This window comes from Excalfactoria chinensis, chromosome 2, assembly GCF_039878825.1.
Source record: "Excalfactoria chinensis isolate bCotChi1 chromosome 2, bCotChi1.hap2, whole genome shotgun sequence".
Taxonomy (NCBI): Eukaryota; Metazoa; Chordata; class Aves; order Galliformes; family Phasianidae; genus Excalfactoria; species Excalfactoria chinensis.
In genome coordinates, this window is record NC_092826.1 from 12413958 (window position 1) to 12428038 (window position 14081).

At 41.5% G+C, this 14081-nt stretch overlaps 1 protein-coding gene across 1 annotated transcript in view; it reads left to right on the plus strand.

Annotated features, from left to right (window-relative positions):
- The window catches only part of SNTB1 (syntrophin beta 1), a 103434-nt gene that overhangs the window by 65011 nt on the left and 24342 nt on the right, over positions 1-14081 (plus strand). Inside the window, exon 3 of the mRNA XM_072329752.1 lies at positions 1218-1425. Coding sequence (XP_072185853.1) covers positions 1218-1425 — 208 coding nt within the window. The remainder of the gene's footprint in view (positions 1-1217; positions 1426-14081) is intronic.

A 14081-nucleotide genomic window follows, 5' to 3' on the forward strand; every position in this document is an offset into this window, starting at 1 on the left:
GAAAGCTGAGGCTGAAGGCTGATGTTGAAGTTGTGTGGGTAACATTCAGGGGAAGGCACTGCGTGTTTATAGTGAAAAAGCACAAATATAAGTGCAGTTCAGTGATGAGCAATGAGCAGAGCTTGGTTTCATAATCACTACATGAAGACAAAACAGGCTATTATTTAGTGGGTTATTTAGCAAATGGTCAAGTAAAAGTGATCCACAAAGCCGTTAGGAGCGCACAAAGCCCCACTACTAATTAACTGCTACTGACTTCAGTGATAGCAGTGCTGAAATAATAGCAACAACTGTCTCTCAGAGCATTTTTGTTGTTATTAGTGAAGGTGTTGTCACAGTTCTCATAACCGCAGTGGACAGGATCCATTTTCCTGAAACTGTATTTGTCTGTGCTTTTGAAACCACAGCTGTGGGATAGAATCCCACAGGATGGTCTAGCAAATATGTTTTGGGGGGAAAATTTCACTCCCTACAAGACTTCAGAAAGCTGCAAAAGATGCATGCCAGAAGCAATCATACAGCTGTGGTTAGTGCTTTCCTGCCATCACTGGTAGCAGGGTCTAAATGGAACGTTGTGGGTTTTTGCTACTTCTGGGTAAGGCCAATTACACTTGGCTTCTAGTTCATGCTGAGTGGTGTCGCTGAAATGACAGTGTACTCCTAAGAAAATTCCTTTGTTTAGGATTTGGGTTTTCCACTTCCCTTAGCTTTCACTTCCTTTATATGTATAAAATAAGCATATTAAGAAACTAAAGGTGTGCTGTAAACATACAGCTAAAGAAGGTGGCAGCTCATTTTCAGCTTCTCCTTCTGCTTTTTGATGGGCACCATGGCAGGGTGCAAAACCTGGGGAGCGTACTGAGCAGGAAGTCTAGATAGGTAGCCACTTGGAAAAACTTTTGCATTATCTTTCAAAGCAATGAATGAATGCTCCTCTTGCCTTTGTATTTGAAACTTCTATTGACTTGCCAGATGTGGGGTTAGATCAGCATTGGCAGACCTTCTCAAAGATCAGTAATTTGCAGTAACATCAGAGCAGACCTGACTTCAGTTAGAGGATCTCGTTCTATTTGGATGTTGTAAAGGTAAGTTTTTAGTGCTAGGTCTTGAAATCAGTATCCTCCATTTTAACTAATAGCTATCACTAAGCGAGGTAATTCATTTAGTCATGAAGCAGTATCTGAGTGAACATAATGTTTTTCCCCCCATTTTTCTAGACTCATTGAAGTTCATTCACCTGATGCCAAGCACACCGTGGTTCTCAGGAGTAAGGACTCAGCTACAGCCCAGGCCTGGTTCAATGCCATCCACTCCAGTGTCAATGATCTCATCCCCAGGGTGATTGCAGAGGTCAGAGACCAGCTGGGTAAAGCAGGGATTGCTGGAAGTCGAGAGATTAGACATCTAGGCTGGCTTGCAGAAAAGGTAACGGAAATGCTCTTGTTTTCATTTCTAAGTTCTCTCTTTCTTGCTGTATAAAGGTCTGGGTTTTTATCTAGCTTTTCTTGAAGACCCTTCTTTTCTTAATGTGACAAATTTCATGGTTTTTTTTTTTTTGGTTTTTTTTTTTGTTGTTGTTGTTTTGTTTTAATGTAACTGGAAAGTTATTTGATTCTTCAGTACACCAAGTAGTGAGGGCTTTCCTTGGAGATCACAAGTCCCATGACCTGACCAGGTGAGGTGTGGGGTGTGCGCCAGAGAATTCTGATGCCAACCTGTGATTCCTCATTTTCTGTTCTGGAGTAGTTTGGGTGTAGTGAGCTGAAGGAATCAGACCTCTGAATGCACAGGGATGGTACCGGTATGAGATCATCTGGTCTTAAATCTACACTTTTAAATCAGAAATAATTTTAGGCACTGTACCAACTGATAGGTGTGAATTGGCTTCTGTAACAGCATTAGCATTGTACCTAGATACACCTTCTATTCAGGTGTTGTGTTGGTGGTCATCCAGAGCACCTCAGCCTCACTGGCTGGGTTGCATGGAGGAAAAGTCGCTATATTACATATCACCCTTTCAAACTAATCCTCCAGCACACATGCAGAAAGCTGACTGTAACTGTCCTGCAAAGGGTACTGTACCCATTAGACATGTTTAGGATTTTACAGATGAAAATACAGGAACTATAGGCACAGCTGACACGTTTCCATTTAGGATCCTTTAAAAGGGCACACCACTTACTTGGATCATGCTATTTGTAACAAGGCAAAGACTGCATAACTTTGCAGACAGGGTTGCATTTAGTATTGTAGAAGAGTGTGAGGATCTGGGGGGAATAATCTCAACTCTTCCTTAAAACACAGAAGCCTCTGTGAGTAAATTTTCATAGCATTAAACTGGGCATCTGTAAAGTGTTGAACCTTGTTTTCTCTTTATATCCATTTCTATAAACTTAAGAAGAGCTGAGCATGCAAGTCCTTTTCTGTTCTAAAATACTTGCCTTTGAAAGGGTAACCACTCTGTAGCAGATTATGTACACCTTATACTTTGTAAATTAACAGATCACTTGAAGTGGACACATTACATGCTTCTGTTTTGTGAATACCCTGTTCTTATTATCAAGTGTGTGATCAATAGTGCTTTGCAGCGGGGTGCATGTGGGGAGCTGTGAGACTGAGTGCGGTCAAATAGCACAGCCACAAACGGGGTGTGCGGACAGGAGGTGGGCTGGATTCTGAATAGATTCTGTTGGGACGTTTATAGTAATCTGTGCTATTTTAAAAAAATAATAATAATAAAAAAAAAAAAGTGCAAGATTTGTTTTTTCCTAATGATGGAAGTAATGTTTCTTCATGTAGAAGAGGGACAGACCCTTAATCTGTCTTCTTGACAGATACTACATGATATCCCATTCACACACTTCTTTCCCCATTTCATTCTGCCTTATAGACTGCAGTCTTGGTTCGTTATTGAGCATGGGCCAGTTCAAGACGCTGTTGATTTTAGTGACAAAACATATGTGTTACTTTTAATAGCACCAAGTTACAGTTCATCCAGTTCCAGGGTGTTTACAATGGCTGTCATCGAGAGCTGGCCTTGAGAGATTTGTAACAGCCTTGTAACCAAAAGTTAATGTTTTCTTAACTAAACTAACTATCCATAGCTTTGCAATAGTAATGGAGTGAGGTCAAAAGATCCCAGCTTCTTCTTATTTAGAAGACCCATGTGAAAGTAGAGAAAATCTCTACATATGGTAAAAATCTATGTTATGTTGCTTTTGTTTGTTACTGAGCTTTGGGCTGTAAATCCTGGATGTGAAAGGCTACCTGCAGAATGGGAGAGGAGGGTGCAAACTGTGCATGGAGCTGTTTCAGAGGTGTTCGAGTCAGCCAGGCTGGGTCTGACCACGAGGCATGTCCATGCTCCATGTGCAGAACACCACCTTAGCCAGAAACGAAATTCTGCAGTGATTTTTGGAGCAACACCAGGAACACTGACTTCCTTTTCCTGGGGTGCGCTTCCCTTCCATGTTCACTATTGCTTAGTTTCTAAATGCTGGAGCTTAGAAAGCAAAACTGTGAGGGAAGGGACCTCGTTATTGGCAGCCACCAAATAAAACATGTGCCTTGTATTACTCCCAATGGTGCCATTAATTTCTTTCTGATATTTTGTGGCATTTTTCCATGGGTAGCAGTTGGAAGAAGTCTGAACTCAGGTTCAGCAAGCTTCATAGGCTGTAATTTTTAAGACAGCTTCTATGGTGTCAGATTATGTTTCTTACATAGCATATCGTCACAGTGACTTCTCAGTAAAGTGGAATGATGCTAACTGAGATGAATTCCTTTGGCTGCCTGGGAAATGTGAAATGTAATCCCATGGAAATTTCACTGTAATTTGCTGTGATTACTCTCTGCTTTCATTAAACTATTTCCTGGTTTGACATTTTTTATATGCCTCTGCTCTAAACTTAGCTCTAAACTTCAACCTTTACGTTACTACAAAAATAGATTCATTAGCTGAGCCTCCCTCAGGTGGGTAACATTAACATAAATAGTAGGATATCTGAAGTACTATGCAATTGCATGCTAATGGGATTCTTCCACTTTCACTGAACTCCGATAAGACTGCCCTAAATTTATGGGCAGGAACGCTCCGTCCTGTAGGTCAGCCTTGTCAGAGGGCAAGGAACTCCCTGCCTTTGCCCCAGGGTGTGCACGTGTGCCCATCAGCAGGTAAAGCACAGGCCCTGCATTACTTGAAGAAAGTAAACTATTGTGTGGCTTTATTATAGGTGAGGAGAAAAGCAGCCAGAAGCGGTTATTAGAGATGCAAAATTCCCTGTTTTAGAGGGAAACTAACCTTGTCCTGTCCTTGTCCTTATGGAAGGGGTTCTGAAGCCAGCCAAGGATTAGGGAGTTGTGTTAAAGGCTGGCAGCCTAAAACTTGCCTGCAACTAACAGAAATGTCAAGTGACAGTTTATAATGAAATGCGTGGACTTGCCATAACCTTTCTTGGATTTCTCTTTAACCAGCAAAACTTGTGGGATTGACAAGTGTGTAAGTAGGAGGGAGCAGCTGCATGTGGGTTTTAATCTTAACCTTTCTCTGGGGCTCCCTGTAAGGATACTTCTAGTGACCAAATACAGAAAGAGAAGCAACGTAATCCTGAGGAGCTTCTCCATGTGCATATTAGTTGCCCTTCTACTTTCCAGTAAGCCTTTCAAATCCCTTTAGAAATGACTTTTCCACTTCTCACCCACTTTTTTTTATGGTTCTGGGTATCCTGTGGGTTAGAGGGGAGCTGAAACAGGCCCTTCTGCTTTTCTCATTACACTTACCCAGCTACTGCTGTGTTCCTTTGTGAGAAGCAAGCTCTGCTCTTGTCCTGGAGAGTCAACTTATCAAGGAAATTATGGTTTATTTTGTCACTTCATAATGTCTGTTCCAGTAGATGGAGATACTACTGACAAAAGTTTTATCTCCATTTTTGCCTCATGCAAACACAGTGAGTTGTTCTGGACAAAGTGGTTTTGCAAAGGTTGTTTTTTCCTACTCAGCAATTGGCTACATGAGCATTGGAGCTTCACTGAGGCGCCAGCCTTGTAGCTAGGTCAGTGAAAACCAAAAAAGCAACCAGAAAAGAAACCTCCATGTCTCTGCTTCTTGTTGTTCTTTCTGTGCTGGTGATGCTTTAAATGCAGACTTGGCAAAAAGAAAGACCGCTTCTGTAGCCGGAGAACATTCTGCTTTTTGAATGCCAAACGTCTCAGCACACAATGGGTTTGCTAAAATGGTCTCAAGGCTCCTTTGAGAAACTTGAAAATAGGGGTGGCTGCAAGTTGGCTTTTATAATGGTAATATTTGAAGCAGCAAGAAAAATGCTTCTCTTGGTTTTTCTTGCTGGATTTTAACTGCGGCGTTTCACTCACATTCACATGGCTTTGCACACTCCAGGAAGATGTATCACTGCTCTCAGAGATCTGATGGGGAGATGAGAACAAGTACCTGATATGGAGGGGAAATAGCCACACTGGCACGATGAATTAGAGGTGTTTTTCAGCTCGTGACACTATCTCTGAAATGAGAAATGCGTTAATATATTGCAGGCTGTTCAGTCTCCTCAGACCTTAGATAACCATATCACTGTATTGAGCTGAAGTGTGGGACATGTCATAGCAGCGATCTTCAGTGTGGAGCTGTCTGTTTCAGCATTGTATTTATCTTCCTGTTTTCCCTGTACTTCTGAGCAGGGAGTGATAGCAGCAAGACTGTGGGACGTGTAAGCTGTCCAAACAAGATTTAGACAAATGACATGAGAGCCTCTTTGAAGGGTTTTTTTTTCTTTCCCCCCAGTATGAAAAGAAAACGTTTCTGTTTTACCATTTCCTCTGCACCTATGTTCATTGGTTAGAAAAACAAGCAGGCGGCAACAGAGCCAAATTGTTATTCTCATCACAAGGCTGTGAGTTTTCAAAGAAAAGAAGCTTCAGTTTCAAAATTTTATATAATTCTTGAATTTCTAGAACAGGCTTTGAGCAGTGACCTTAAAATGTCTTTGCATGAGAAAACCACCAGCCTGTCGTTGTGTAGTTAAAGCGTTTTGACTTTATTTAACAGCGTGAGCATCTGCTTTTAACCACCTTCCTGTGACACAGTATAAAAGCACAGCAGGTGCTGGACAGCATTTAGAAATCCCTGGCATGGCTGCGTCCCTGGCTACAGTGCCTTTGATGCAGATACGTGGCCACATGTGCAGCTCTGGGCTGGCTGCTGCTGTCCTCCTCAGCTCTCCCAGCCCTCCCATCACTGTGGTAGAAGCGCCCATCTGGCCCTGTAATGAGCCAGATCAGATGGTTATGCTGGCAGAAAACTCATTACTTTTGGGGGAAAACGCAGATTCCAGTGCCAGAGTAGTGAGAACACATGGCAGAGGTGTAGGGGCTGGGTGATGGGGCTGCCTCTTTGGGCAGCACGTAGCTCTTCAGCTTTGCAGGAGATAAATCTGGGTTGCACTGATCCCCAGCTCCTCATTCTGACTTGAGAAAATACCTTTGTGTGTTTAGTCTGAAACGGCAGTGAACTTTGGACTATACTATCTTAACCCATATTGCAAATCAGTGTATTATTTAACCAGGTAAATAACCTGCTAGAAATGTTGGAGTTTGCTAAGAAAACTGTAATTCTAGCGTGGTTTCTTTTTTTCTTGTGAGGAAATTGTGTTCATGTAGCTTGGTCTTCTTATAAATTTCCAGTCTTTACACCTTTTTTTTCCTTCATTCAGTCACAGTGTTCTTTAGTAGTTATCCATGCATTCCATCTCTCTTTCTCCATCTCTCTCTTTCCTTCTCTCTTTCTGTCTCTATCTCTCTTTACCCATCTATAAGACAAGCAAGGCAGTTTGGACCTGGCCTGTTCTGAATGGCTAGAAGACCTGATTTGTCATACTGATAACATGCAGATGGTCATAACCTTAACATTAATCTATCCTTCTGTTGATTACACATACCTCGAATTGGAAAGTCCTGTGTGTCCTAAATTAGAAAATGTATTTTTAAATTCTGCCTAATTACTTGCTGTGGAGCCCTTCAGTAGAAATGAAGAGTCCTGTTTTTACCCTCTGTCACTTAACCTTGTAGCTTAGTAATGCCAGAACTTATTTGTTTGCTTTGTCAAACACCACAACAGAGCACTTAATTACATTAACAGTCTTCATTATCTGGGATAGCGATCAGCCTGACCTAAGGAAAGACGTAAACCTGAAGTAGCATGTAGTAATTTCCTCTCCCCGATTCAGTGAGGTCCACACGTCAATTCACAACAGTGACATCTATCTTTTGTTGTTTTAGGTGCATTCAATAAATGGATATGTTAAGAAAAATTCTATCTAAAAACAGTCATTTCATTAATGTAACACATGCTATTCCTTCATGTGCTGATGAGTGCTGAGTTGAGCAAATGATTAATCTAAGTCAGGAGGAACTGCTCAGTACCAAAGGGATTGGAAAGCAGAGTAAGTGTAAAGATAGGGCTGATAAATCATGAAAAATTACAGGATTAGGGTAGTAAATGAGTATGAGAGTGAAAGATCTGAGCTTGAAAGCTAGTCTGCAGTACAGCTTGGTTTTTGTAGGGCAGAAGAAAACAAAACCTATGATCAGATAATTGCAGAGCACAGTTCTGCAGTGGGTGAATACTGCTGTGCCTGTGTTAGCCTTCAGATGTAAAAGCATTCTCTCAGAATTTGAGCTGAAATATAAAATGGGGCCCCACATGTCCCCTTGCCTTTCCCACAAGAGTTGAGTTGGCTCTGGCCAGATTCCAGCAGAAGTAATTACACTGTGCCTGTTCTTCCTTCTACATTTTGATCTAACTGTTTCAGCGGTGCTCATTTTGATTTCATGATCTACATAAACCCCAGAAAAAAAGAGAAAGTTTCTTTCTAATGCCATTCTGTTCTGATTGTAACTTTTCCCTTCCTTCGCCAGGAGAGTGGTGAGATCTGAGCTGTAATGCCTGCTCCAGCAAGGCCTGGGGAGGACAAGAAGTACAGCTGGGATCCCAGGTGCTGCCCCCTGCTTATGGGGCAGAAGGAACACAGGGCTTGAAAGGGAAGGAGAAGAGGATGCCATAAGGAAATGGGGCAGGTTTACAGCCTGCTGGACTGTAGGAGCTGATTCTTTTGGCAGGGTTGTGTCTGCAGGAGCACATCCTGGCATGGTCCTGAGCACAGCTGCTTTTTTTTATGTAATGCCACTCTCCATCTTTTGCCTTGGCAGCTGCAGTTGGATCTATATGCGAGGATCTACCACCGTTCATGCAGATGCTGGGTTAGCTCACCTCAGGGGCTGCACAGCTCTGAAAGCCCATGTCTGAATGTATGTGAATTCAAGTTCAGCTGGGAAAAAAAAAAGTAGGAGTGATGTAGGTATGGTGTGAAAGAAGGCTTTGATCCTCTTCCTCCTGAAGCAGGTGAAAGGCCTCCTTTTTTTCTCTCAGCCTCTGACAGTAAATATTACAAGAAATACAGTGAAAGAACTGGGGACAGCAGTGCTCCTTAGTTCTCACGTGTGACGTAAATGCAACAAATAAACCACACTGTGTAAGGAAACAGAGACATCTCCTGAATGCATATGATAACTGGCCTTCAGTAGGTGCTCTTCTCAGGGGAGGAGTAGAGCTGTGGTGCTAAGGAAAGCTCCCAGCATCTGCTGGCAAATCAATGCCCACCCATCTGTATTCTTTTTCTTCAGTGTTACCTTTATTCTCTTTTTCTGCTCTGTCTCCTGAAGTTAAAAAATCACCTTCAGGGAAATGGAAAAGTCCATTAGAATCATAGAATTATTGAGGTTGGAAAAGACCTTGAAGGTCATCCAGTCCAACCATCAACCCATACTCAGCCTGAAATTAGGAGCACTTTGACCTTCAGCCTCTGCCCGATGTGAGTTCCTCTCACCCCAGTGATCAGATTTTGTTTTTTCTTTAGCACAACACTGCTCCAATTTCAGCCTTTTTGATTGATAACAAAAACAAATTGATTAGAAAGCAGCAGAATAGGCCATTAAAAAAACTATTCCTTCTGCCCTGCAGCCCCACCAAAACCCACAGTTAATCCTTAGTAAGAACGCAGGCAAACATGGTGCTGTTCCTGGTAAAAATGCCCCAATTTGGAGGAATTTATTTATTTATTTTGCCTTTTCTGTTGTGTTTTTAAGTATAGAATCATAGAATCATAGAATTACCCAGGTTGGAAAAGACCTTGAAGATCATCAAGTCCAACCGCAGCCTAACCATAGTACCCTACCTCTAACAACCTTCTGCTAAATCATATCCCTGAGCACCACATCCAAACGGCTCTTAAATACATCCAGGGACGGCAACTCAACCACCTCCCTGGGGAGACTATTCCAGTACTTAACTACCCTTTCTGTAAAGAAGTGTTTCCTAACGTCCAACCTAAACTTACCTTGGTGCAACTTGAGGCCATTTCCCCTCTTCTTGCCACTTGTCACCAGTGAGAAGAGACTTGTCCCACTCTCACTGTAAGCACCTTTCAGATACTAGAAGAGGGCGATAAGGTCTCCCCTCAGCCTTCGTTTCCCCAGACTAAACAGTCCCAGCTTCCTCAGTCTCTCCTCATAGGTCTGAATCTCCAAGCCCTTCACGAGCCATGTTGCCCTTCTCTGGACCTGCTGCAGTACCTCCATATCTTTCCTGTTTGCTCACCACACCATTACACTCAAGTAGTGTTGCCCTATCCTGCTCTCCCCTTGAGCTTCCAGTCAGAGGTGTGTTGTCCCTACCCATAAGTGCTTTTAGGTTAGATTAGATAGTTAATGTTTGAGGGATATTGTGACACAGCAGAGTAGCTGTTGGTAAAAGCAGAAGCAATATCCCTCGTATCCTGTTTTGCCAAACAACTGCTAACAGAGAAAAATAAACAGTTTTCTAAAAATACCTTGAGATGAAGCTGCATTCTCTGTTGGAAAGAGGGATTGACCTTTAGAAGAATAGGAGGGTTAAAAAAAAAAAAAAAAAAAAAGCTGTGATGAGGGATAAGTTACATGCACTATAATTTTCAGTGTGGCAAGATTTATTCAGTGCAGACTCTACAAATCCAGTCCAATTTTAATCCTCAACCTCTGTTTGTGTAATAGGTTCCTGAGGCTATTAACGCCAGCCTTTTACCTTTTACCGTGTCCTGTAAAAATAAAATTATACCCATAATACCATGACAGCCCTTACAAAAATGTGCCATTAGACAATTATATTGCAACACAGCAACTCTGGAGACTGCAAAGAAGTATTTCTCTTACAGCCTAATGGTTGTATCAATGGCATTTTCAACACAGTTGGTTACTGAGAAAGAAAAGAACATGATGATACCATATGTAAAATAGCGTATTTTGAAGTATTGATTTCTGAATCTGGCTGTGACAAGAATGCTTGAGTTACAAGTGAAATCCTTGTAAGAACTGTACTTGAAACAAATCCATGGTTGAAAAGGTTTCTTCTATCATTCCTCTTCTCTCCCACTCTCATATAAGTGTCTGTTTTATTTTTGTTATTTTAAGACAGGAAATGTTTTGACACTGGAGTTTTAACTAAAAGAAATTATAGGGCTGATTAAAAAAGGTTCTTGCATTCCCTTCCCCCAGATCCTTCGATTCTGAAGATTTATTTCCATCTGCAGAATTACCCTCTCTGTTTAACTGGACAGTAATTGATAGTGCATGTCAAGATAATTAGTCTAACTAGTCTCCTAAACCCCAAACCCCACTGCTACCTTTAAGCTCTGCATTGTCTATACTGTAACATAAATAAAAGCTTTAGCAAAGGACTGAAAAAAAATAGCAAACTGTTAGTGAGGGAGCCACCCTGCCCTCTCTGCAGGGTTTCCTCTTCTCATTTTTAATGAGGCCTGTATTAGTTGTCATTTGTACCTTCCCTGATGAATAGTTTGAAAGAAAAGCTTTCTCTGTGCACAGCAAAATTTGTGCCAAGTTGCTGACCTTTGCTTTTGCTAAGACCTCATTTGAGTCTCAGTCCCAAGCCCAAACATATTGTTGGATCAATCATGTTGATTTTTGGCTCTGATAGTAATGCACCACTAATGAGTTGTGTGGTGTACATATTAACCTCAGACCTGGCAGCGCTAATGCCAAGCACGTAGCAGAATCACTCTGGGGCTTCGGAAAAGACATACAGTGCAGGCATCTTAATTGAGGCAGACAATTAAAAACAGTATCACAGGTTCACTGCTTGTAGGATGTAGGATTTAATCAAAGCAGGAAAAACAAACCATCTTTTGTCTGTTTGGAAAAAAAAAAAATCTCAACATCATAAAGGTGCTTTATGAACTGTGAAATAGAGAGGAAAGCCTGAATGTTTAAGCAGCAAGATAATGATTTTACTACCAAAAGGGAATCTACTTTGGGGAACAGCCGTTGAATAACACTAGATTTAATCTTGCTGGAGATTGCCATGTAATGATTATCATGGCATTTCAAGGAATTTGGAAGCAGTGCAGTAAGTTTTGGATTACCAACCGCATGACGTTATTTAGCAATACTTCAGCAAAGTCCTTATATCCTTACAAGTAAAAGTTCCTAAAACCAAGTGTTGAATTCCCAGAAACAGCCAGCACTGCTGATTTTGAAAGCAGCTGTTTCTGATCACTGACAAAAGTAACACTTCCCTCAAGGGAACAGATTTTGATCTCTTTTTATGATTATAAATCTAGGGAGAGACAATACATTGCTCATCAACAATGTGGAAAGATGGACAAAAATCTCAACATGCACAGTACCCTTCTCCTGGCTCATTTCCTTACTTTTAGGATTAGGAAAGGAAGGAAGAGTTGCTCAGCGGATGCATAAGAAAGCAACGTTTTCAGTTTTGATATAAGTCCTAAACAGCCAGCTGCAGGTGTCAGGGAAACAAGGACGAAATAAGTGTGATCCAGAAATCACACACACAGGTTATGGGTTCTTCTTTATGCAATGAAAACTAACCAATAAAGACAAAGAAACGTGACTGCTTGAAACAGAAAATCAAGTGAAATGAATGAAAAAACCTGAAGTACATAGAGATGTAATTTTTGATGTTCCTATTAGACTTTGGATGAAGCAGTACCAAGTCCCAGCAGAAAGTGGACATGAGGGAAGTGGTCACACACCCACATGAAGCATGGGGGAATGTACCCTGTCAGATGTACCGTACGCATAGAGAAATTGGGTGCTGTTGTAACATCCCAGACCTCATGGCAGAACCTGTTAGAAGGACACTGTATTGTTTTTTGGTGCTACCGCACTGTATGAAAGTAATACAGTTTTATCAGAGGTGTTGTTCGTGAGTCTGAGAAATAAGCACAGAATAGGATCCATGGGAAAAAATGCACAGTCTATTGTAGAGTTTTTCTTGCTGAAAATGTCACACAAAATCATGTTTGCACAACATCTTGTGCTATAATATTCACGTTATGTGTTTTTTAATGCACTTGTGCTGGCACTTTTTATTAATGCACAGCTTAGTCTTACTTCAGTATAGGGGATGAGAAGAGTCAGAAGGTGAAAAATGGTAGTACTTAGATGGCACACTGTTGAGTGAGCTCTCTCTCCAGCAGGTGAAATAGAGTGGTTAACTACAGAAGCTTCAGCAGGTTCCAACTTTTTTCTAGCTCCAAGACTGTGGAGAATCATCTCAAAGGTCTGGAGAGATACCTTGGAATATAAATATTTCAAGGTTTTTAAGGGGAGTTTACTCCCCTCCTTTGGAAGACTGTCTAATTTTGCAGTATGCCTGGAACAAGCTGCCCAGAGAAGATTTGAATCCCTGGAGGCGTTCAAGGCCCAGTTGGATGAGGCCATGGGCAGTCTGACATGATGAGTGGCAACTCTAAGCCATTTTATGATTCTATGATTAATAAGCTCAATGTGCAAGAAGGCAAAGAGGCCATTTATTCATCTGTCTACCAGAAGAAAACCGTGTGTATGTGCTCAGAACTGCTGTTCCTAATGCAGTATTGTTCGTGTTGAAGGCAAATGGACTTACCAGAGGTTTGCTCAGATGTTATTTGGATTCCCTGAAATTCAGGTTCTCATACAGTAGTGGTAGCCTGACTGGATGGGAAACACCTGGGTTTTAATCACTAGACACTAAAGATTGTCAGCCACAGGGAGGATTCCTGAAACACAGTGTGAGCACATGGTGTTTTTGTTAGGGCTTTTTTTTTTTCATTTATGCTTTTCTATTGAGCAGAGACTGCTGTGCATGCTTACATTTACTGATCTTGTACTAAAAATAGCTGCAGACATTGGCCAGAGTGGGCTTCCGATGTGTAATAATGGATACAACTGCTTTTGTGTGCTTTATGCTAGAAATGTCAGTGATGTTTATGGAAACAGCTCTAAAAAGTTCACTTTGAGGAGAGGCCTGCTATGGAAATAGAAGATTACCCTTTGTTTATGGAATGAAAAGAGTAAATCAATATGAGAAGAAGCATTTTGTGGTATTCTCTCTGGCCTCATCCCATGTGTGAGGCGCTGCTCAGGGCCCTTTGGGAAGGAAATGCTTTAGAACTTCATGTTTAAATGCAACTGTGTTCATTCCTCTTAAAAGGTGTCCTGCTATTCTGTGTTCCTTGGATCTTCTAATCATAGTGTTATAGAGTCCATTAATACACTCCTACCTAAAATTTCAAAATGGAGTTGTAAGTTTGCAGGCCCCAAACTGCAGCCAGATGTTAACGAGGCCCAAGGAAATGGTAGAGCTGGCTGAAGCTGTTGGTAGCAGTTACTTCAAAGAGGAGCAGCACAGAGAGGAACTATGCAGCTGCACATGATGGTTTGGGAACCTTTTATGTGACGTTCTGTCTTGAGGCCCCCTACTTCCATCTTTTGTGGGAGAGTTGATTATTGAGGATAAGCCGCCACATTGTTCTCTTCTGCCTTTGTTGTTGCAACAGGTTGAAGTAAAAAAAGATGTCTTGGTGGGGACTGCTGTGGAGGTTTTGAAACTCCAAACCTTGAAGGCCATTGTGCAAGATTGCAACATGAATAGTACTGCTAGAAACAGAGCCTGCTCCAAATTCAAACTGTGTGAGCAGGGAGGGAATATGGAATCATGCATTAGTCTCTGTGTT